At 42.3% G+C, this 23,793-nt stretch overlaps 1 protein-coding gene and 1 non-coding gene across 2 annotated transcripts in view; one reads left to right on the forward strand and one right to left on the reverse strand.

Moving 5' to 3' along the window:
- Nucleotides 1-1,392: 1,392 nt before the first annotated feature.
- Nucleotides 1,393-23,793, reverse strand: part of LOC126259961 (coagulation factor XI-like) — a 161,879-nt gene continuing 139,478 nt past the window's right edge. Inside the window, exons 5-6 of the mRNA XM_049957071.1 lie at nt 14,127-14,181; nt 1,393-5,575 (exon numbers count right to left, since the gene is read on the reverse strand). Coding sequence (XP_049813028.1) covers nt 5,376-5,575; nt 14,127-14,181 — 255 coding nt within the window. The 3' untranslated portion in view covers nt 1,393-5,375. The remainder of the gene's footprint in view (nt 5,576-14,126; nt 14,182-23,793) is intronic.
- Nucleotides 11,769-11,843, forward strand: Trnas-cga (transfer RNA serine (anticodon CGA)). The gene has a single exon. It is a non-coding gene; the product is annotated as a tRNA-Ser (tRNA).

The raw sequence follows: 23,793 nt of genomic DNA on the forward strand, positions 1-23,793 counted from the left end.
TAATGGTATCCAACTCCCAGAATGTTCTTAAAATATTCAATACCGGAGATGGAATAAAACAACTAGCTGTTGTATTTTGGATCTGGTAGTGAGATATGTTCGCTGTACATGGAGAGGGCAGAAATCTGCTATGGGAGCATTCCCACGTAGGCATGGGCCATAAGGACGAGCTAATGTCTTAGTGAAGCAAGTTCTGTCTACAGGAACTGTTCTCGTTTCGAAATTTCCATGCACAAACTGCTTATGAGAAGTCAAGAGCCATGGGAAACAACAATGGCAAGAGATGTGGTGTATGTCCTAACAGACGAAAGATATCATAATGTGGCATTACAATCTCAAGTTCCTACAAGACCGTGGTTTACGAGGACACGTTTGGACCGATCGGCTATATCCACCATTATTCGACTTCGCTTACCATGCCTGTTTTTCTCTACATCTGTACAGGACCAACATGTGCGATGTCCCTGCTAATGCTTGTTATTCTGAGTCAGAAGCTGATGTAAACCACATATTGCTTTAGTCTCCCAAATTTGTCTATGAACGATTTGAATTTTTGCAGTCTTTGATGACTACAGGTTACCACCTTCCTCAAGCAGCTTCATCTCTTTTGGTTACTAAAGACATTCGAGTTGGTAAAGTATTGTTAATTTCATTAGGAGTATAGGGAAAATCTGTAGATTTTAACAGTACCCGTATTTTAATTTGTATTTCGCTATCACTTTTTCTGTGACGACTTTTCCAACTATTTTTAATTTTATATTTTATTCTGTGCGTAAATAATCTATGAATTGTGTTGAAAATGTGAGAACATTTAACTTTATGTAATGATACGCTGTGCACATCTACTAGTAACATGCCACAGTCTATTGCAATAGGGCGTACAACTAATTTACAGCCTGCTCACTCCACACGTAGCTCCCTGTTATTTACAGTCACGATGCAGAACCCTGAATTAAAAGTTAAAGTATTTTCTAATGTATAATCATAGATTAGCGCATTTCAGCTCTGATGCAACACGGTATCGCTGAACATATGAAATGACATTCACGAAAAGGAAAGGCATTCACTTTGCATTCATACTGACAGAACGAGGTTTCAGCGATAATTTATTGTGCTGAAGTGATACAATTTCTTTGTTGTGCTATTCACAAAGGATAGAACTTTTATTGCACAAATTAAAGAACATTTATATTGCTATTTCATGCCAACCAGTGAACAATGTAACGAAAAGTTGAAGTGTTGTGGAGCAAAGGAAGTCGCTTTCACTATCAATTTTATTTAATAATCAGTCACAGTATTTCGCAGAAGTTAAATATTTTTCATAGTTGTATTTTCAATTATTTACACAGTTAGATAACAGGCATCAGACTGTATAAAAATTATTGTAGAAAGAAAACAATATTTATCGCTTACGATTAAATTTAAAAAATAGTGTCAGTTGATAATACAATAATGTCTACTTGTCATGTTATTTGTTAAAATTTTGTTTTGGAAAAAAAGAATTGTGGCGGCTGAGCTTTAAATTCTGTTAATATGGACAATTTTCTCTGTAAAATTATGTGTTCCACGCAACCATGTGTTTTGTATGGCTAAATAGAGTACAAACTGTGGAGGCCAAATAAAAAAAAAATTAGTAATGTAATGCAGAATAGCTTTCGTGAAGTTTTTATTTCAAGTGAACATTTTTTTTTGCGTTTACTTGACATTGTCATTCAGCTCAGGTGGCGACCTAGAATTTTGTATTGTAGTCTTCTTTTGAAAACAAAATTATGTGGCAGGATCGCTATGTTAATATCAATACTGGATTACTAATTTTGGCAATATGTATTGCCATACTCAGATCTATAAAAAGTGAATATGTCGAGATAACAGCCTCTCCTGCTGGAGGTTCGAGTCCTCCCTTGATCATGGGTGTGTGTGTTGTTCTTACCTTTAGTTAGTTTAAATAGTGTGTAAGTCTAGGGACCGATGACCTCAGCAGTTTGGTCCCTTAGGAATTCACACACATTTGAACATTTTGTCGAGTTTACAGGGTTACACTCAAAAAATTAAAAATTTAGTAGGGCACTGCTATGGTTCTATGGCAAAAATTACATAACTATGAACGCAGACAGTGGTAGTTACATCATACAAGGTGTGATTCAGAAGCTTCAAGACTGATTCATTTCTGAGTAGGGGAGCGCGTGCGGACCGGTTCCGCTGGGTGGGAGAAGTTGTGGGGGTCTCAGGGAACGAACTGACACTGTGGCAGTTACTCCAGAACCCTGGAGAGTGTGCATCGCTTGCAGCGTGAGTGCATGTCATTGAGCTCGGTCAAAAAGTGGGAAAGTCGGAAATGGAGCAGCACTTGGAGCAGAGTTATGCGATTAAGTTTTGCGTGCAACCGAAGAAAACCACCGCAGAGATTGTTGTTATGATTCAAGAGGGCTTAAAGGAAGAAGCCATGTCTGATGCAATGGTTTTCATGTGGCACAAACGTTTCAGAGATGGCCACAGGAATGTTGAAAATGATGACGACCACTCTGGGAGGCCATCATCAAGCCGAACAGATCAAAATGTGGAGAGAGTGCGGGAACTTTTAAACAATGACCGTCGTCTTAGTGTGAGTGCTCTGCTGCTTGAGGGATCGAGCTCGCCACGTCCGCCTGGCCATCAGTGGTGACTGGATTCTCCACCACGACAATGCACCCGCTCACACGTTTCACACTGCCGCCGAAGTTTTGACAACGTGACAACACTGCCGCAGCAACCCTACAGCTCTGACAGGTAACTTTTTCCTCTTCCCCTGAATCAAGACAGGCCTAAAAGGGAAGCGATTCGACTCCATCGACACCATCCAGCAGGCTTCAATGAGAGCCCTTGACAGCATGACGCTCGAGGCCTTCCAGAAGGGATACAAACAGTGGAAGACGCGCTGGCAGTGTTGTGTTGATGCTGAAGGATCATATTTTGAACAATTTTAGTCCGCTGTACTTAAATGTCCAATAAATTTCTAGTTCTGAGTTAAGTCTTGAAACTTTTGTATCACACCCTGTACAATCCTTACACCACTCTGTCACATGAGAAATATACAGTATGGTGTAAAATAACAACCCTCATAAAATTCTGCTCATATGGGCGGATACAATCCAAAGTCAACATATAATAATGAATATCTCTAACAAGCAAAATTTTTTAAGTAAAAGCATGCTGTAAAAAAGTCGAGGCGCTAGAATGACATGCCAGGTGTCCCGTCATAAAGTATGTACAACATTTAGTGTGCATGGCGCCAACAAGACAGGTACATGGCACATCTTGCCACTTTGTGGTCTAAAGCCATGACTGTGACAGAGCAACTGACGACTGGATTTGGAGTATAATGGAAGCTGTAGTCGAGATGGCATAAGGAGATCCCTGACAGCTCACAGCACTGTTGCCAGCTTTCAACTGCGAAGGGCTAACGGCTGCAGGCGAAAACATTAGCCGCCTACAGAGCTGTGACAACACTGAGGCGTTGCCATAGAGACGTTTACAAAATCGCATCACGCTACTGGTCGAGGTCAGACCGAGAAGCTACCGCGCCCAGTCCACTGCAACTGTCAGGGTTTGGTACTGAAAGGTACCACGAGATGGCTGTCTGCACTGCCTAACACTAGAGAGCCTGTATAGGGAGAGAGTGGCCAACCGGACGATACGGCGGCCATTTTTCTGACAAACTGCGGGCGGGACTTTTGAATGGCCAGTAGTGGAGTAGTGGAGTACACACTCACCGAATCAAAAGCACAAGACAATATCGCGAAATCATTCGTTAAATGCCTTTCTTTACAGCTATAATATACTCATAGTAGCCTACTACGTACGGCACAGGAAAATTGGATACAGTGGCTGTAAAAATAATTCGTTACTTGCATTTATCTCCTTTAAAGTTCGTTTACTTGACATATTGCAATGGAAGTAACGTAAATAAAAAAAATATTTGTTTTGTATCGCAAGTGCATAACGCTAAAGATTTAACGTACCTGTATTACGTCAGATGAATGAAAGTCGTAAGCAGTTGTTTACTTGTGACATGCAAAAAGTTTGAGATGTATTAGTACTTCTTGTCACGTCATCAAACTTTTTGCGTGTCACAAGTAAACAACTGGAATACCTCTCGTAGATAACAAACGAAAAAGATTACAAAAGTCAGGTAATGTTAAACGTAGGCTACTGTAATAACGACCAAATATAAAAAGAAAACTACAGTATCCCTTCTACCCCACAGTATGTAGGCCTTTTAAAAACTGTCTTCAAGAGTACCTACAATTATCTACTACGAATAATGTTTCAGCAACCACGACAACTGCGGAAAACGTGCTTACACTACAACTTGACTGCGTCAACAGTTAGGAAATAATACTGAAACCTAAATAATGCCTAGTGTTCTGATTCGCAACGAAATACAGTTTGACGCTATAAAGTCGAATGAGCATGGCACAACAATTACAGGAACTTTCCGTTTCCAGCAAGGACTGTCAGATATTGGCTTCAGTAAAGCTTGTGATGCTACCACTATGCACACAAACGCTAATTACGTACTAAAAACGATATACAACTAAATCGAACATGCATGCACAACGAATAAAAAGTCCCTCAATAATTCAAACACCTTTTAATCGTTTCCAAAAGTCTTATGAACTTGAATTCAACTCAAAAGCACGGCGAACATAGGAAGCGCGAGAGACGTTTGGCAGAAAAATGGCGCCGAAGCTAATCAACCAATCACGGGCAACTTCACCTATGGCCACTCTCTCCCTATATAGGCTCTCTACCTAACATCAGTTACAGACAACTACTGCAAGAGCGTCACATTTCTGTTTAACATTGGAATTAACAGAAGAAATGTTAATATGAAATTAGTATAGTGCATACTGTAAACTACAACGTCGACATATTTTCTTTTTTTATAGAACTGAGGAAGGCAAGAGATATGTCGAAACTACTACTACAGTAATTGTGTCAACATAGATATCTTGGCTGATAAACTGGTTTTTGAAAAGAAGACTACAATATATTTCTTAAAAAATTTTATTTCTCGGTTCTATGTGAAACCTACTATTTAATTTAATTTGTGTGGAACCAAGTCCTATTTACTGAAGTATCGGAAACACGGAATGGCGTTAATAAGCGTCAATAGCATCTCATTATCTACGTACCGAGGAACTCAAACGAAGGAACAGCGATAGAACGTTCATATGAATTTGGGAGGCACATTCATTGTGTACTTAATCGCGGCTATGGAAGCCCAGATAATTTGAAAGTAATGACATCGGGAGACGGTCACGCGGTGAGTGGTCACGAGGATTAGCTTGAAGGCGCGCCTTCTGGCAGCACTGGTGACCGCCGTGGGACGAGGTTCAGTCGGCGTTCCCAGCGACGCCTCCCTTTCGCCGGCCAGCCCGCCTTGCGGACCCTGCGCCGGCGCCGGTCCTGGCGCGCAGGCGCTGCTGGTAGCCGGCGCCCATGTGCTTCACGATCCAGTCCTTGTAGTAGGACACGTTCGTGTACACGCCGGGCATGTTGCGCTGCCCACAGCCGTAGCCGTACGACACAATGCCTGCAACAAAAAAGGTGACCAAATATCAAGAAGCTTCTGCTGGAGAATGTAAAGAAAAATGACGCCTGCATGCCAGCTATGAGTTGTAGTCATGAAGCTTTCTCTCGTCGGGGAAATAAAATTATTTAATTAATTTTTGTTTACTTGCAGTCACATGTCTACGGCCCTGATACACTTTGAAATTCCAGCGCCATAGTACCGCACCACGTCGCTAGAGCAGACAAAACAAGATGGCAAAGCCCAGTGACGAAGTGGAGTGTCGTGCGATAACTCCTTTTCTACGTTGGAAGGGGAACAACATAGAAACATCCGATGTTGAGTTGGTACAAGTGTAAAGCGACAGTGTACCATCATATGGCACTGTGCTTATGTGGCACAGAGGCTACGACTGTGGTAAAACAAGTCCGAAGGACGAAGTGGCCGGCCTCGTCTCTCTAAAGAACCGAGAAGCACGAGAAAACCGGAGGCCCCTTGCTCCATGAGCAGCGTATAATCATAGAGGCGTTTGTGGAAAACGTGAAAATAAGTCATGGATTAGCTTGCAACATCTTGAACGACATTGTAAAAATGGGAAGATTGCTAGAACAGTAAAGGGAAATTCACTAATCGTTTCATAGACCCATGCTCTATCATCAAAATTGTGGATCCGGTTAACTTGCTTGTCACGCACCTGGCCACTGGTAGGGTCCTCAGGGTGCACCTTAATCAACTTAAGCCCATTAATTAACATCCCCTTCCTTCTCCTGTAGGATGGACCGGGATCCATTGGTTTAAGGAGGGGAAGTTGAGCAGTGGCGGGGTTGCTGGCGTTGCCTTTCGAATTCCTGGTGCCACTTGCTCGATCTGTCGTGTGATGTCCCTCTTCTTTGAGGCCACTAAGATCTCTGCTCGGGGTTGTTGTTGGGCCACGGGGTGTGTTGTGGCGTGGCTAGTTGGGGAGTGGTAACGGACCAAGGAGGACGGTGTGAGGGGTCCGCCCGGCGAGTAAGGCCAACACTTGCGTAAGCGTCTTTAGCACGGAGTCCGGCGAGTGATTGCTGGGCATATTTGGGGGCCGATTTGAATCCGTGGCTGCCTTTGAGTGCCGTCTTCGTGCGTAGCCTTGCCAGACAGCTTTGGGGTGTGCCACACCGATTAGAGAGTTGAAGCCAGTTTCGCTGTGCTGAATTCTAGGCTACCTTTGGAAGCGGCAACCTTCAGCTTCGATTCGTAAACTTCAGGATATCTTAAACTGTGTGAGCCTCTGGTGCTTCCTGAGCTGGAGCGATACGTGTTTCTTCTATGCTGTGGCCGAATTCCCTCTCGTCACACAGTACCTAGATGGTTGCGTTTTAGCCGACCTCCCTGCCAAACGTCTTGGAACACCAGAAAAGTACCTTTCTCTTGTAAAACGGCCGGGTGCCATTTCGACATATCTTCGGGCATTGCAGGCGTCATCACTCTGTTAATTGTATTGGCTCAGGAGGTGCCTGCGTCCCCCATATTTGTAATTTGCTGAGGCTATGTAATTGGGTTTGGCAACCTAGCTTTCTTTCGGGTGTTTCGCCATCATTGTAGAGGCGGTATCTTGCAGTGATGCGGGTATACCGTTTGTTTAGTTCTCATTGCTTTTATGTAATTAACCTTGCTATGTTAATAGTTCTTCTGGCGGTCTGCATCCAACAAAAAGGGCGTTCGAAGGCCGGTCCTCTCGTTATTTCCTTTCCTGTCTTTCTGGTGCAGCCCTTGTGAGGAGGCAATTCAAACTCTTGGTTACTTAAATGAAGCAGTTATTCACGAAGGCCTACCTGCTTTCTGTTTGGTAGTATTACTTAACTGAAGCTTTTATTAAAGAATTGATAGTTTTACTTAACTAAGCTGTTATTAAAGAAGGACTGCCTATTGGTATTTGGTAATTTTACTTAACCTAAACTTTTATTACTGAAGGGATGCCTGTGGGAATGATACTTAACTGAAGCTGTTATCATTGAAGGCCTCCCTGTTTTGTATTTGGTAATTGTACTTAACTGAAGGTGTTATCACTGAAGGCCTGCCACTTCTCTTTTAATTGAATTAACAGCTATTTCATATTTTGGGTTAGCTGAAACACTCATTAATCAAGGGATACCCGTTTTTTGCCTATTATTGAGGTCTGATATCTTACTCAATCTGCGTTGTAATTAGCTGAAATTGTGATTGCCAAAACCTAACTGTTTCAGGGGTAGTAACAGGAAATGACACATAATGGTACATGGGCCCTCCCTTTATCCATAATTTCAGATTTAAACTGATGTGGAAGTGTGCTAGATCATAACCACGCTCTGCTACCGGCACCCGGCCGTATTACAAGAGAAAGATACTTATCTGGTGTTCGAAGACGTTTGGTAGGCATGTCACCTAAAGCCCAACCATCTAGGTACTGCGCGACATGGAAGAAACACGTTATCGCTTAGGAAACACCATCGGCTAACAAAGTTAAGATGCCCTGAAGTTCACGAATCGAAGCTGGAGCTTGCCGGTTCCAAAGGGGGCCCAGAATTCGGCACAGCAAAACTGGCTTCAACTCTCTCATCGGTATGCCACGCCCCAGAGCTGGCTGGCCGGGCTAAGCACGAAGACGGCACTCAAAGGCAGCCACGGATTCAAATCGGCCCCCAAATATGCCCAGCAATCACTCGCCGGTGTCCGTGCCTAATACGCTTGCACGAGCGCTCGCCTTATCGCCGGGCTGACCTCTCACACCGTCCTCCTCGCTCCGTTACCACTTCACAACTCGCCACGTCACAACACGCCCCGTCCCCCAACAATCTCGAGCAAAGAGCTTAGTCGCCTCAAACCAGAGGTACATCACACGACAGATCGAGCTAGTGGTACCAGTAATTCGACAGGCAACGCCATAAACCCCGCCACGGCTCAGATACATCAGTCTTGTCTTCTCACTGGTTTGATCTGATCCAGCACGAATTTCTCTACTGTGACAACCTTTTCATCTCAGAGTTGCACTTGCAACGTACGTCCTGAATTATTTGCGTGGAACATCCCAGTCTCTTTCTTTCTTCACAGTTTTTACACATTCCCTCTAGTACCAAAGAAGTTATTCCCTGATGTCTGAACACATGTTCTATCACATTGTCCCTACTTTTCGTCACTCTTTTCCACATATTCCTTTTGCTCCCAGATTCTGCGGATAACCTCCTCATTCCTTACCTTATCAGTTCGCTTGATTGTCGACATTTTTTTGTAGTACAACATATAAAATGCTTCGGTTCTCTTCTGTTCTTCCGGTTTTCCCACAGTCCAAGTCTCACTGCCGTACAATGCTCTAAACATACTTTCACAGAAATTTCTTAGCCGGCTGGAGTGGCCTAGCGGTTCTAGGCGCTTCAGTCTGGAACCGCGCGACCGCTGCGGTCGCAGGTTCGAATCTGGCCTCGGGCATGGATGTGTGTGATGTCCTTAGGTTAGTTAGGTTTAAGTAGTTCTAAGTTCTAGGGGACTGATGACCTCAGATGTTAAGTCCCATAGTGCTCAGAGCCATTTGAACCATTTTTGAAATTTCTTCCTCAGATTAAGACCCATTTTGACACCGGTAGATTTCTCTTGACCAGGAGCGCCCTTTCTGCCAGTGTTAATTTGCTGTCCTTGTTCTCCTTGCTCCGTCCGTCATGGGTTATTTTGCTGCCTAGGTAGCAGAATTCCTTAACTTCGTGATCATCAATTCTGCTGTTAAGTTTCTCGCTGTTCTCATATCTGCTACTTCTCATTACTTTCGTCTTTCTTCGATTTACTCTCAACCCATACTCTGTACTTAGTAGATTGGTCATTCCATTCAACATATCCTGTGATCCATCTTCACTTTCACCAAAAATAGCAATGTCATCAGCGAATCTTAACACTGATATGTATTCACCTTCAATTTTAATCCCACTCTTTAATCTTTCTTTCATTTTCGTCATTGCTTTTTCGATGTACAGATTCAACAGGAGGGACGAAAGATTACATCCCTGTCTTCCACTCTTTTTAATCCCAGCTCTTTGTTCTTGGTCTTCCAGTCTTATTGTCTCCCCTCTCTCCTCTCCCTGATTCTTGTAATATTACGTATTACCCGTCTTTTGTTATAGCTTATTCTTGTTTCTCTCATAATTCGAATATCTCACACAATTAGACACTGCGAACGCTTTTTCCAGGACGACGGATCACATGAATGTGATTTTTCTTCATTCTTGCTTCTCTTATCAACTGCAACGTCAGAACTGCCTCTTTTGTGCCTTTACCTTCCCTAAAGCCAAACTGATTGTCATGTAACATACTCCTTAAGTTTCTTCTCCATTCTTCTGTATATTATTCTTCTCTGCAACTTGGATGCATGAGTTGTTAAGCTCATAGTGCGATTGTTCTCGCACTTGGCGGCTTTTGCTATCTTCGGAATTGTGTGGATGATGTTTTTGCGAAAGTGTGCTGCTGTATCGCCAGTCTCATACTTTCTACACACCAACGTGAATAGTCGTATTGTTGTCACTTCCCCCAATGAATGTAGCAATTCCTATGGAATGTTGGTTGGTTTCGGGTCTAAAGGGACCTACAGGGTCATCAGTCCCAATGGAATGTCATCAATCCTTTCTGCCTTATATGACTGTAAGTCTTCTAAAGATTCTGAATTCTGCTTCTACTACTGGCTCCCCTATCTCTTCTCCGTCAGCTCCTTTTGTTCGCCTATCACGTCATCAAATACGTCCTCCACCACAAAGAGACCCTCAGCTCTTTCCACCTATCCGCTCTCTCTTCTACATTTAACAGAGGAATTCCCACTGCATTATTAATGTTCCGTTCAAATGGTTCAAATGGCTCTGAGCACTATGCCACTTAACTTCTGAGGTCGTCAGTCGCCTAGAACTTAGAACTACTTAAATCTAACTAACCTAAGGACATCACACACATCCATGCCCGAGGCAGGATTCGAACCTGCGACCGTAGCAGTCGCGCGGTTCCGGACTGCGCGCCTAGAACCGCTAGACCACCGCGGCCGGCCTCTTCAGTCTACTCTTCACCATTACTAAATTGTGATCTGAGTCTATATCTACCTCTGGGTACTTCTTACAATCCGATATCTGATTTTGGAATCTCTGCATGACTATGAAGTAATCTAACTGGAATTTTCCCATATCTCCCGGCCTTTTTGCACGTATAGTTCCTCCTCTTGCATTATCTGTTACTAGCCGAAATTTACAAATGAACTCAATCAGTCTTCCTCCTCTCTCATTCCTACTATCAAACCCATATTCTCCGGTAAGCCTTTCGTCTACCCTTTCCCCAACAACCGCATTCCAATCCCCCGTGACTATTACACTTTCATCTTCCTTTACATCGTAAATGAAATGTAAAATCAAATGCGTCTGTTCTTAATTGAAATAGGCTTACAAATAACATTTGTCGATTACAGCGCCATCTACTACGAGTGGGAAACACTGGCTTGAGTACACCGTACTAGTTCTTGGCGTAGAATACGAATATGCGAAAAAAATCGGTGGTTCCCATTTGAAAATACGAAGCTGACCCCGCACAGGAGTGATAGTTAGAAGGTGGCCATTTGTAGAACAAATACATGTCCTGTTTACTAATATTAGCTTTTCACCTAAAACATTTCTTTGGTACGATGTGACGTTTTTGAGGTATTTAGGTGTCCCACCTAAGAGTCGACAGTCGCGTTTTCTCTGAGCTTTTTGGCATATATTTGCAATTTCATTTTTGCAATATGTAGCTCGAGTCAACCCAAACAAATACTGAAACTTGAAACTTCCTGGCAGATTAAAACTGTGTGCCCGACCGAGACTCGAACTCGGGACCTATGCCTTTCGCGGGCAAGTGCTCTACCAACTGAGCTACCGAAGCACGACTCACGCCCGGTACTCACAGCTTTACTTCTGCCAGTACCTCGTCTCCTACCTTCCAAACTTTACAGAAGCTCTCCTGCGAACCATGCAGAACTAGCACTCCTGAAAGAAAGGATATTGCAGAGACATGGCTTAGCCACAGCCTGGGGGATGTTTCCAGAATGAGATTTTCACTCTGCAGCGGAGTGTGCGCTGATATGAAACTTCCTGGCAGATTAAAACTGTGTGCCCGACCGAGACTCGAACTCGGGACCTTTGCCTTTCGCGGGCAAGTGCTCTACCAACTGGTAGAAGTAAAGCTGTGAGTACCGGGCGTGAGTCGTGCTTCGGTAGCTCAGTTGGTAGAGCACTTGCCCGCGAAAGGCAAAGGTCCCGAGTTCGAGTCTCGGTCGGGCGCACAGTCTTAATCTGCCAGGAAGTTTCATATCAGCGCACACTCCGCTGCAGAGTGAAAATCTCATTCTGCAAACAAATACTGTTCATCACATTTTTCATGCGATGCCCAGTGTCGACGATAAGCGTCGGTTTGTTTCCTATTACAAAAAAAAAAAAAAAAAAATATTTTTAAAGCGGAATTTTACGTGCCAATTCGGCAGAGCGCTTCCGAATTAGTTTAGTGCGAATTTTGTTTTATGTATTAAAGGAACGACTTTGCAGCTCCGTTGTATGCCGCTAGCAGTCAGGGCGGGCTAGGGCAGTACTGTCGCTACTGGAGTACCGGGTATTCTTTCGTGTTGTGTTGTCCCTATTAATATACCACGATAAAACGAATATCGCACTAAACTAGTTTCTGACCACTCTATCGAATGGGCTCGTAAAACAGCGCTTCGAAAATCTTTTTGTTTGTAACGAGAAACAAACCGACACTTTCTGTCGAATCAGGGTGTCGCATGAAAAACGCGTGAACAGTATTTGTTTGGGCTGACGCCACCTGCATATTGCAAAAACGAAACTGCAGATATTTGCCAAACACTAGAGAAAAATGCGCCTAACGTCTCTTAGGGGAGACATTATATATATATATATATATATATATATATATATATATATATATATATATATATATATATATATACTGAGTCACAGCGCCAGAGATTGCGCCAAAGATTTTTATTCCGCGGCCTCCACTGGGTGCAGTAGTAGTTCAGAGGATGTCGAGAGCAGTCGTTGTTCTGTTGGGCGAGAGAGTAGACGATCTGAGTGTTGACTGAAACGTTGTATTGTTCGGTTGATGTAATGTATAGATGGAAGAAGATGCAATTGTCAGAATATATTTGAGAAAGGAGATGGGCTTTTGATTTATGATGCTGGTGTAATGGAATATTTTCGTCAATATATAATGAGGTAAAAAGGTATTACAGTTTTCTTTAATAACAATCCCTCTTGCTCACAGGTACAGTCAACAAAGCATCTGGCTCGTGTTCATTTATTATACTTGTAATTCTGGTTTCTATGTGCAATTATAGTATTTCTGGTTTTTCAATTAGTTCATTGTAAATGGTGTTTAAAATATTTTGTCGTATTGGGAAAGAACCGAGCCAGATACATGTACGTTGAGCCACACTACCACACACAGAACAGTTACATTTGTGCTTTATTGTTTCGTAGCTTTTATAGTTGCAGAAGACTTAATTAATCAATTGTGTTAATGGAAATTCCTTGTCATTCTTTATTTTAATTTTATGCAGTCAGATGGCGTGCTAATATTGGTCAGGGCCAACCGGTTGCGAGACTTCGTAGCTGGTCACACAGCTAGTAAAATTATTTCATTTATTCATTAATATTAGTCTTTTCTTTTTAATTAAGCCCCCTTGCAATATATGTGTGTGTGCGCGCGTGTGAAACATGTTTAGGTTAAGATAATTTGTGAATAGTTAATAGTATAAATTTATTGTAAATGTGCTGTGAATTTAAAAGTGATTATATGCAAGAAAATCTATTTACACATGCTGTACGTAAAAAGTATGTAACCACTGCTGGAAACAGTAGGAAATTTTCTTTCCTTTCTTAGTTTTGTAAAATGTGTGGCTGCAATACAGGACATTATATCACGATGTAGCATAAATTTTGACGCTTAACAGGACCAGTGACCATCTGTTTTCAAGAGATGGTGTAAGTAAAGCCTAAGTATCTGAAGGTGAGACCCCATGACTCGTGATACATAGTACACTGAAATGGAGACGACGACTTGTGACAGAAGTCGGTTTACCTGGTAAAGTGAGCAACACAGGAGCACTGTATTTGCACTTCTGTAATGAGAACGGCAGTGCAAAGATCTGTGTTGACCTGGAGTGGAGATAGTGGTCCCTAACCATCGCTAAACTATTTTTAGTTGAATATGAAAATTTAAATCTCTCTGCATAACTTATCGACATTTGTTGGTGCCAGCAGCGCTATCAAACCAACGAGCCAAGTGGAACATTTCACTTAAGTCAGAAGCTGGTGACAGGAATAGTTCACGGAAGCTGGTGCCTTTATAACGAAATGAAGCACATTGTGCACCAACAAGACAGTATTTGTTGGATGAGGCCAGTTAAGGAGAACAGGCTTCATGACAATATTGGTGGCTTGTATATTAGTTGTCTCTAATATTGTTCACTGCGAATGTTAAAATGTAAAATGATTCCAACTGGGAACGACGCCATCCAGACAGCGGAGCTAACATGAGCTAAATTGCTTACCTGTGGCGACGTACTGGCGGCCAGACTTGGTCATCATCGCACCACCGCTGTCTCCCTGCAAAGTAAGAGATTGAATCGTCGGTAAACGCAAGTTTCGAACTTTTTTAGTTGGTAAACGAATATTTAACGTGAACGTCCAATACTAGCTGATGTCGCTATGAGAAAACAAATGAACAAAAACGAATCCGAGGCGCCTTTTATGTACATCGATCTCTTGATTAGTGGGGATGTAGGCCAAAGAAAACAGCGCACGAACACATGAAAGGTGGTGCCTCTAGAAATTAACATCCAGAAAATGATAAACGTTACTATACATATAAAGGTGTTTGACTGAACCATATAATTGCATTAAATAAATAATATGCAAATTGTTAATAAGACCTAAAAGAACTTTAAAGTTATTAATGTGCTCAATAGTGCTCTGAAAGTTTGAAACTAGATGTGGGTCTGTTTTTAACTTCGAACAGCAGTTGGTTGCGTTCGGTCACTGTACACAACGGTGACACTGTTACAGTGAGGACAACAACTTAAGTATACAAGAGCTTATACTGGTTATTTGTGGATCGCCTAAACATGGAAAGTTGTAGGATAATTGAGGATCTTCAAGTCTAAGTCAAGTCTGAGTATAACAGATTTTATTTGCTCTCTGTAATACACACAAAACACGTAAAATTTATGGAGAGCAAAGTTCTCTAAAATCTCAGTAGAAATTACAGTAAATGACGCTTACACTACTGGGCAGTGGGGGAGGAGTATCAATGTATATATATGGAAGTCTGTATGTAGAACACGCAGAAAGATTTCCTCATCTGGACGGATCGCTCAGAATATGGACCACACTACCAAGATTGCGACCCGTACAATTCCACAAAAGGCAGACAAGGTGCACCAATCAGCACCGGACAGGGCTTGGGAGAGGAGTAGCCCAGAAACACTTCCTTCCCCGCCCTCAACTCCCAACTTCAATAAAAAAGAAACTCCACTTAGAGCACGCAAGTAAGTGCTACTGCAAATGTGACGAACCAGAATCTTGCTACTTCCACTCTTTATGTACAAAACACACGTTAACAAATAATAAATTGGTATTGGTCTGGAGCAGTGGTACACTGGCCAGCCTCTTTGTGCCAAACAAGGTGGCGGGGCCACTCATTCGACTGGATGCATGAAAAATTTTGAGAGCAAGCAACCGACTCTTTACCACCGATCAGGCAGTGACACGGCGTCCCGTCCTTAGATGTCCGTATAGGAAGGCAAAAACATAGTGCTCAACTTCTCTCTGGGGACGGCAGTGGCCACATGGCAGTCTCTGCCCTCAGCCAGGGCAGGCGGCCGGCCGTTGGGGCCTAGCGGTTCTAGGCTCTTCAGTCCGGAACCGCGCGACTGCTACTGTCGCAGGTTCGAATCCTGCATCGGGAACGGATGTGTGTGATGTCATTAGGTTACTTACGTTTAAGTAGTTCCAAGTTCTAGGGGACTGATGACCACAGCTGTTAAGTCCCATAGTGCTTAGATCCATTTGAACAATTTGATCAAGGTAGCGGTCCATGGCCCACTTCAGCAAAACTGCTCAACAATCCAGGCATGAGAAACGGAACTACAGAAATTGGACAAAAACATGGGAACACCGCGAGAAATGTATGCTTGATCACAAATGCAGACGCTAGGCAAGCCTGCAGTTTGCGCTGTTGTATTTGACCTCAAACGGCACCTGTGTAATGTCTTTCATATGTTGCAAGCGTCAGTCTTGTTCAGAAGAATGTTCTTTGTAGTTAAGAGTGTGTTATGTTGGAGCTAAGTGAATTCGAAGGTGGGCATATTGTTGGTGCTCGTATGGTGAGTGCTTCCATAAACAGGGCAGTCGAAGTGTTTGGCGCTTCAAGAGGCGCCGTATCGAATATTTATACTGCGTGCAGGGGAAGAGGAAAAACATTATCTATTAAGTCACAACGCGAACGAAAGAGACCGTAAGAGATGGTCATTAAGAGGATAGTTGACAAAACTTACACCGTTTCCGAGTCCGATTTAAAGCCATGGTCACTGGCAAGGAGTGACACTTGCGCCTGGTCTCTGTCGGTTATATCTCGAATAAAGTAAGTTTGTGATTGACAGTTGCATTGGCGGGAGACAACGTTGCCGGTAAGGAGCAATCATATGCACGTAACTGCAAGAAGGCAACAAAGCGAGAGTGTGGCGCTTGAGAAAGAACTGCGATTGGCTGGCTTCTGGCCTCTGTCACGCGACTCGCTGAAACGTGAATCACAATATTATTTTAATTGAAATATGAGACCTTTCATGACCTTTGTTATGTGGCTCCGAGTGATACACCGTTCCTTGTAGACACGCTGGAGAGACCGCACCAGACGAGAAGTAATTCATTCGTAGCAGGGTCACGGGGACGCCCAAACACGACAGGCCCTATCTCTCTTTCTGTCACGTCCCCATGTCGATCACTCATATTCCATTGGCATACACAGTACTTCACTATCACGAACCAATCAGCGGATATGGGTCGTATTCTTTACATGACTTTAACAGCAAGATTCTCTATGTTTAATGATATTTGTATAAAATTTAATACCTTTTGTGTGCAGACGTAAAATTGTAAATGAAGACAGACAGAAAACAAACTGTTCGGGATACTGAGGACTTGTTCGTCATGGGTCATTAGTGTGCGATTGTTTGTCTAGTATACACAACCTCCTGCGATTGTGACAAGTTTTATTAAATTCCGTATCTGACTACCTCTGCGATTGTGCAGCTCATAATTGAACCGTATCATCTTCATCGTTGCCTAGGTGTGGTGTGTCGTCTTCCGGAGCCTTGGCCTTGCTCTGCCGCGATTGGTCCGTTTGCTTTTAAATTTCGGAGGGCGCTGCGTTCTGGGGAGAGACCTGCTGACGACGAGAGTATCGAGTGCTGCTGCCGGAGTGAGACGGGGAGTTTAGTTTCCGGTTGTGTGGCAGTAGTTGCTATGGCGGAACTGGAGCGATTGACATAACTCGAGTTGGTGCTGGTTGCAACCTGTCGCCGAATGCTTGTCTGCCTTCTGGACTAACGGTGAGAATTTCTTGACTTGATGTGTCTCACTCAATTCTGCCCGTGTCGTCGGGTGAGTTTTGCTCTAAGGTCGTGTGCCACGGTGTTTCGCAATTTTAGTAGGCTCAGGCGTGCCCGAAATCCCGATTCAGTGATCTGCTGTTATATTGTCAAGTGTAACTATCACTAGAAGAGAGTGTTAACTCTCTGTGCCTTATTAACTGAACCTAAAATATTATCTGTGGTTGAAATTTTATTCTGACCCAAGTGCAATAACGATCTTGTATTTTACAATTTGTTGAGTGGTATTATTATTTTGTACTGGCCGTCACATTTACTAAGTCGAAGATTTACGAAGGCCAGTGGGCGTCATTAACAGTTCCTGCCTAGATAGGCGTTATATTTTGAACCATGTGTTTCAATGTTTAGTAATTTTTATTTTGTGTGTTATAGAGAGTTGCTGTCATGCCCTATGTGGACGATTCGCCACTGTGGTGAAGTTTCTAGTTGTTCTGTTGGTCTGTGCCATATTGCTAAAGCAGGCGGTCCTAGCACAGCTGATTGTAAAGTTTTACTAGTGGTGAGGAGCACGGGCTGGTTTTATGTGCTAACTCACTAACTTCAACCATTCTCAAATATTTATTACTACTGATATTCAGGCCCTTCAGGCCGAGTGGCGACGTCACTACCCCTTTTTGGTTATTAATTTTATCTTGTTAGGTTGTTTCATTAAGAAAAACCTAAGGTATATGAATTTGTCTTTTGGTGTTTACTGCTCCTTTGGACGAAGTAAATTAACTGTTGGTTTTGCATTCTTGTAGCATTATCAAAACAGCATTTGTGGTTATATTTTATTGGCCCTTCTGGCCGAATGGTTAAACTCATTCCTTTCAGTAACTTATTGTATTGGTCAATAATTAATCAAAGGTGTTGGGTCCTTCAGACCGTGATTATCTCCTTATGTTGAATCTTGAGGTTGTCATTCTGACATTACAGTTGTGAATGTTCAGCGGCCCTTCAGGCCTGGAGTTTAAAATTTTTTTATTGTGTTTTGTGAGATATATATATATATATATATATATGTACCAGTGAAAAAGTTTTTTTTAATGTTTAATAAAATTAAATTGTATTTGAAACTGTAACCTCATTTGGGTCCACGCTTTCACTCCCTGCAGCCTTTCAGCTCTGCTTACCTTACGTTTTCGTTAAGTTTTCCCATACCACGACGTATCAATAATGTTTCCTTTTATACACATCAAACATCTGGAACACCTTCACCTCTTCTACATCTCCCATAAATTACTTGGGTTCTAACACCCTCTCATCTCTCCCATCCATGAGCACACAGTCCTGCTGCGCGTCTTAATCAAAGAGTTCGACCTTTCCTTCACCTGGAAACATACCATGTTGTTTGCCAGCGTAACTGAAATCGTCTCCCGGTCGCACACCATGAATTAATCCATGAAATAAATCCTCCTTTCTGCCCAACTGGTTCCAAATGAATGCTCCAGTCCATAGTGTCCTTTCCAGCTGGCATCTCATTTATCTAACATCTACATCCGATTAATCATTTCCGTCCTAAAGAGACATCTCAATTTCTTTGTCACATACATAGGGACTTCAAAAAGTGAGGTAAATATGTCGTTCCATGCTAAGGTTATTACGTGACTAGAGTGGAGTATAGTGAGAAGAGAGAACGCGTTCCCCGTCTCCTACAGACAGAGAGTTGCGGTGGCGTGGCTAACAGGTACCTCACAGTGCGTCCTGCAGCTAGAAACATACTCGAAAGCTGACATACGATTCCTAAATTGCACACAGATTCAATGTGAAGTTCTGGCGGTGTATGGACCAAATATAGTGTGGTGTACAACCATAGTGAAATGGTGCTAACAGTTTGACCAAGAGCGCACATAAGTAGGTGTACTCATCTACATATACGCTCCGCAAGCCACCCAACGGTGTGTGGCGGAAGGCACTTTACATGCCACTGTCATTACCTCTCTTTCCTGTTCCATTTGCGTATGGTTCGCGGGAAGAACGACTGCCGGAAAGCCTCCGTGCGCGCTCGAATCTCTCTAATTTTACATTCGTGATCTTCTCGGGAGGTTTAAGTAGGGGGAAGCAATGTATTCGATATCTCATCGAGAAACGTACCCTCTCTAAACCTGGACAGCAAGCTACACCGCGATGCAAAGGGCCTCTCTTGCAGAGTCTGCCACTTGCTAAACATCTCCGTAACGCTATCACGCTTACCAAATAACCCTGTGATGAAACGCGCCGCTCTTCTTTGGATCTTCTCTATCTCCTCTGTCAACCCGACCTGGTAGAGATCCCACACTGATGAGCAATACTCAAGTATAGGCCGAACGAGTGTTTTGTAAGCCACCTCGTTTGTTGATGGACTACATTTTCTAAGGACTCTCCCAATGAATCTCTACCTGAAGCCCGCCTTACGAACAATTAATTTTATACGATCATTCCACTTCAAATCGCTCCGTACACATACTCCCAGATATTTTACAGAAGTAACTGCTACTAGTGTTTGTTCCGCTATCATATAATAACACAATAAAGGATCCTTCTTTCTATGTATTCGCAATACATTACATTTGTCTATGTTAAGGGTCAGTTGCCACTCCCTGCACCAAGTGCCTATCCGCTGCAGATCTTCCTGCATTTCGCTGCACTTTTCTAATGCTGCAACTTCTCTGTATACTGGTGGTTATCGGGAAGGAGGGCCAGCCACATCGACTGCAGGCTATCGAGAAAGAAGACCTGGGGGCGGAGGGGGGTAGATTTTTGAAAGATGAGGACATTCTTTCCGTGGTTGTCGAATGGCTCTGTTATTCTTTCAAAATTCTATTTGTAATTTTATGTAGCACTTTTTTATTGTTTTAGCTTTATTTATTGGATCTGGGAGTCGCGCACTGTGTCGTCATACATTGTAGCACTGTTCAGTAAACTGCATAATATAGTTTCAGAGGACAGGTACTTTAGCATACAGTTTTAGGTTTTCTGATTAGTTTGGCAAAAATTAATTCAGATACAGTTATACACCTTGAAATAGTTTTGGCGATTCATTCTTAACAGATAGCGCTTCCGTAATTACACCACTTACATTGTTCAGGATTACAACACAGACATACGCGAAGTCAAAGATAGGAATCTAGTTCAGTTCAGTACAGTGTTAGTTCACAATATTTACCATATCATTCATTTTTATTCAGAAAAAATATTTAAATGTGAGTGAAATCTTATGGGACTTAACTGCTAAGGTCGTCAGTCCCTAAGCTTGTTGTTGTTGTTGTGGTATTCAGTCCTGAGACTGGTTTGATGCAGCTCTCCATGCTACTCTATCCTGTGCAAGCTTCTTCATCTCCCAGTACGTACTGCAACCTACATCCTTCTGAATCTGCTTAGTGTATTCATCTCTTGGTCTCCCTCTACGATTTTTACCCTCCACTCTGCCCTCCAATACTAAATTGGTGATGCCCTTGATGCCTCAGAACATGTCCTACCAACCGATCCCTTCTTCTAGTCAAGTTGTGCCACAAACTCCTCATCTCCCCAATTCTATTCAATCCCTCCTCATTAGTTATGTGATCTATCCATCTAATCTTCAACATTCTTCTGTAGCACCACATTTCGAAAGCTTCTATTCTCTTCTTGTCCAAACTATTTATCGTCCATGTTTCACTTCCGTACATGGCTACACTCCATACAAATACTTTCTGAAACGACTTCCTGACACTTAAATCTATGCTTGATGTTAACAAATTTCTCTTCTTCAGAAACGCTTTCCTTGCCATTGCCAGTCTACATTCTATATCCTCTCTACTTCGACCATCATCAGTTATTTTGCTCCCCAAATAGCAAAACTCCTTTACTACTTTAAGTGTCTCATTTCCTAATCTAATTCCCTCAGCATCACCCGACTTAATTCGACTACATTCCATGATCCTCGTTTTGCTTTTGTTGATGTTCATCTTATATCCTCCTTTCAAGACACTGTCCATTCCGTTCAACTGCTCTTCTACGTCCTTTGCTGTCTCTGTCAGAATTACAATGTCTTCGGCGAACCTCAAAGTTTTTACTTCTTCTCCATGGATTTTAATACCTACTCCGAATTTTTCTTTTGTTTCCTTTACTGCTTGCTCAATATACAGATTGAACAACATCGGGAGAGGCTACAAACCTGTCTCTCTCCCTTCCCAACCACTGCTTCCCTTTCATGTCCCTCGACTCTTATAACTGCCATCTGGTGTCTGTACAAATTGTAAATAGCCTTTCGCTCCCTGTATTTTACACCTGCCACCTTCAGAATTTGAAAGAGAGTATTCCAGTCAACATTGTCAAAAGCTTTCTCCACATCTACAAATGCTAGAAACGTAGGTTTGCCTTTTCTTAATCTAGATTCTAAAATAAGTCGTAAGGTCAGTATTGTCTCACGTGTTCCCATATTTCTGCGGAATCCAAACTGATCTTCCCCGAGGTCGGCTTCTACCAGATTTTCCATTCATCTATAAAGAATTCGCGTTAGTATTTTGCAGCCGTGACTTATTAAACTGACAGTTCGGTAATTTTCACATCTGTCAACGTCTGCTTTCTTTGGAATTGGAATTATTATATTCTTCTTGAAGTCTGAGGCTATTTCGCCTGTCTCATACATTTTGCTCACCAGATGGTAGAGTTTTGTCAGGACTGGCTCTCCTAAGGCTGTCAGTAGTTCTAATGGAATGTTGTCTACTTCCGGGGCCTTGTTTCGACTTAGGTCTTTCAGTGCTCTATGAAACTCTTCACGCAGTATGATATCTCCCATTTCATCTTCATCTACATCCTCTTCCATTTCTATAACAATGCCCTCAAGTACATCGCCCTTGTATAGACCCTCTATATACTCCTTCCACCTTACTGCTTTCCCTTCATTGCCTAGAACTGGGTTTCCATCTGAGCTATTGATATTCATACAAGTCCCTAAGCTTACACACTACTTAACCTAAACTATCCTAAGGACAAACACATACACCCATGCTCAAGGGAGGACTCGAACCTCCGCCGAGACCAGCCGCCCCTGACCGCTCGGCTAATCCCACGCGGCTATTCAGAAAAGTTACAACTGTTATGTGGATAAATACATGTTAATCACTAGACAAATAAAGTGAATCTCGTCTCTTAAGTGCTCGAAGTAACGTTAAGTTGAGGAAGTCGCAGTTATTGATGCCGTAGTCTTCCCTCCAAGGACTGTTTTGATGCAGCTCTCCACGTTAGTCTAATCTATGAAAACCTCTCGGACTCTACATAACTACTGCAACCAAGGCCCACTGAAACCTGCTTGCTTTACTCAACACTTGCTCACCCACGACAATATCCCCCTCCTTCTCCCGAAACACTTCCTCTTAAAACCAAATTTTTCTTAATGGTTACTGTCAACCAATCTCTTCTTTAGTGAAATTTTACCGTAAATTTCATAAATTTCTTTTCTCACCATCTCGCTTCAGTAACTCTTCATTAGTTATTCGGTCTGTCCACCTAATCTTCAGCATTTTTCTACGGTTCCATATTTCAAAAAATTCTATTTCACATGTCTGTACGGTTCATCAGCACATCATACTCATGTACAAGACTGTATTCCAGACACGTTCAGAAAAAAAACCTTCCTAACGCTTTAAATTATATTCAGTAACAAATTATTTCTCTTTTTCTGAAAAACCTTTATTATTTTTGCCAGTCTGAATTTTATGTCACCTCTGCTTCTGACATCTTCAGTTGATGCTCCCTAAACAGCGAAATTCTGCAACTGATTGTGTTTCTTCATTTCTTAATCTATTTTACTTAGCACTATCTGATTTGATTTGAATACATTCTAGTTCTCGTAAATTAGTTTTGTTGAACTTCTGCTTATACTACCTTTCGGTGACACTAACCGTTCCGTTCAATTCAACTTGCCTCCTTTGCTGACAATAGATATACGATGACATCGAGAAAAAAAATTAAGTGCTCCGTTTCAGGCTGAATGACAAGGGGCCAGACTATACCTCCATCTCATTCCCTCCTCAGCTACTGTCTTTCTTTCATGTTCTCCGACTCTTACAACTGCAGTCAGGTTTCTAGACTAGTTTTAGATAAGTTTTCTCTCCCGTTTGTGCCCCAGTCAACATCGTCAAATTAGTCGTAATTACGGAACGCAAATTTTAATTATATGCAACTTGAACTTATTAGTTATAAATGCCACAAGTACACAGTTAACTAATTCTGATTAGCAGCAACGAATTGATATTGAGTAAGTATTGTCAAGAACTAATATTGTCAAGAACTATTCAATTTCTTTCTGCACACAATGGCAACATCCAGTTATTTCAGAATGTATTCAAATGGTGCCAGTGCTATACAGCGTGCATAATATTCTTTTTGAAATATAGTTGGTTTCGTGTATCGACACAGACTGACGTTGTTTATTAGGAGTGAATGTTGTTCCATTGAAAATCGTAACTTATCTTGACAGTACTCTAATAAATAAATAACCTCTCACATGTATAAATCATCATTGGCTACGTTTTGTACAAAATTCTGATCACTGTGGCAGTTTTAACAATCAGTTTCATTACGATTGATTTTCTTCTGTTGTGAGATT

Source organism: Schistocerca nitens, chromosome 5, assembly GCF_023898315.1.
Source record: "Schistocerca nitens isolate TAMUIC-IGC-003100 chromosome 5, iqSchNite1.1, whole genome shotgun sequence".
Taxonomy (NCBI): Eukaryota; Metazoa; Arthropoda; class Insecta; order Orthoptera; family Acrididae; genus Schistocerca; species Schistocerca nitens.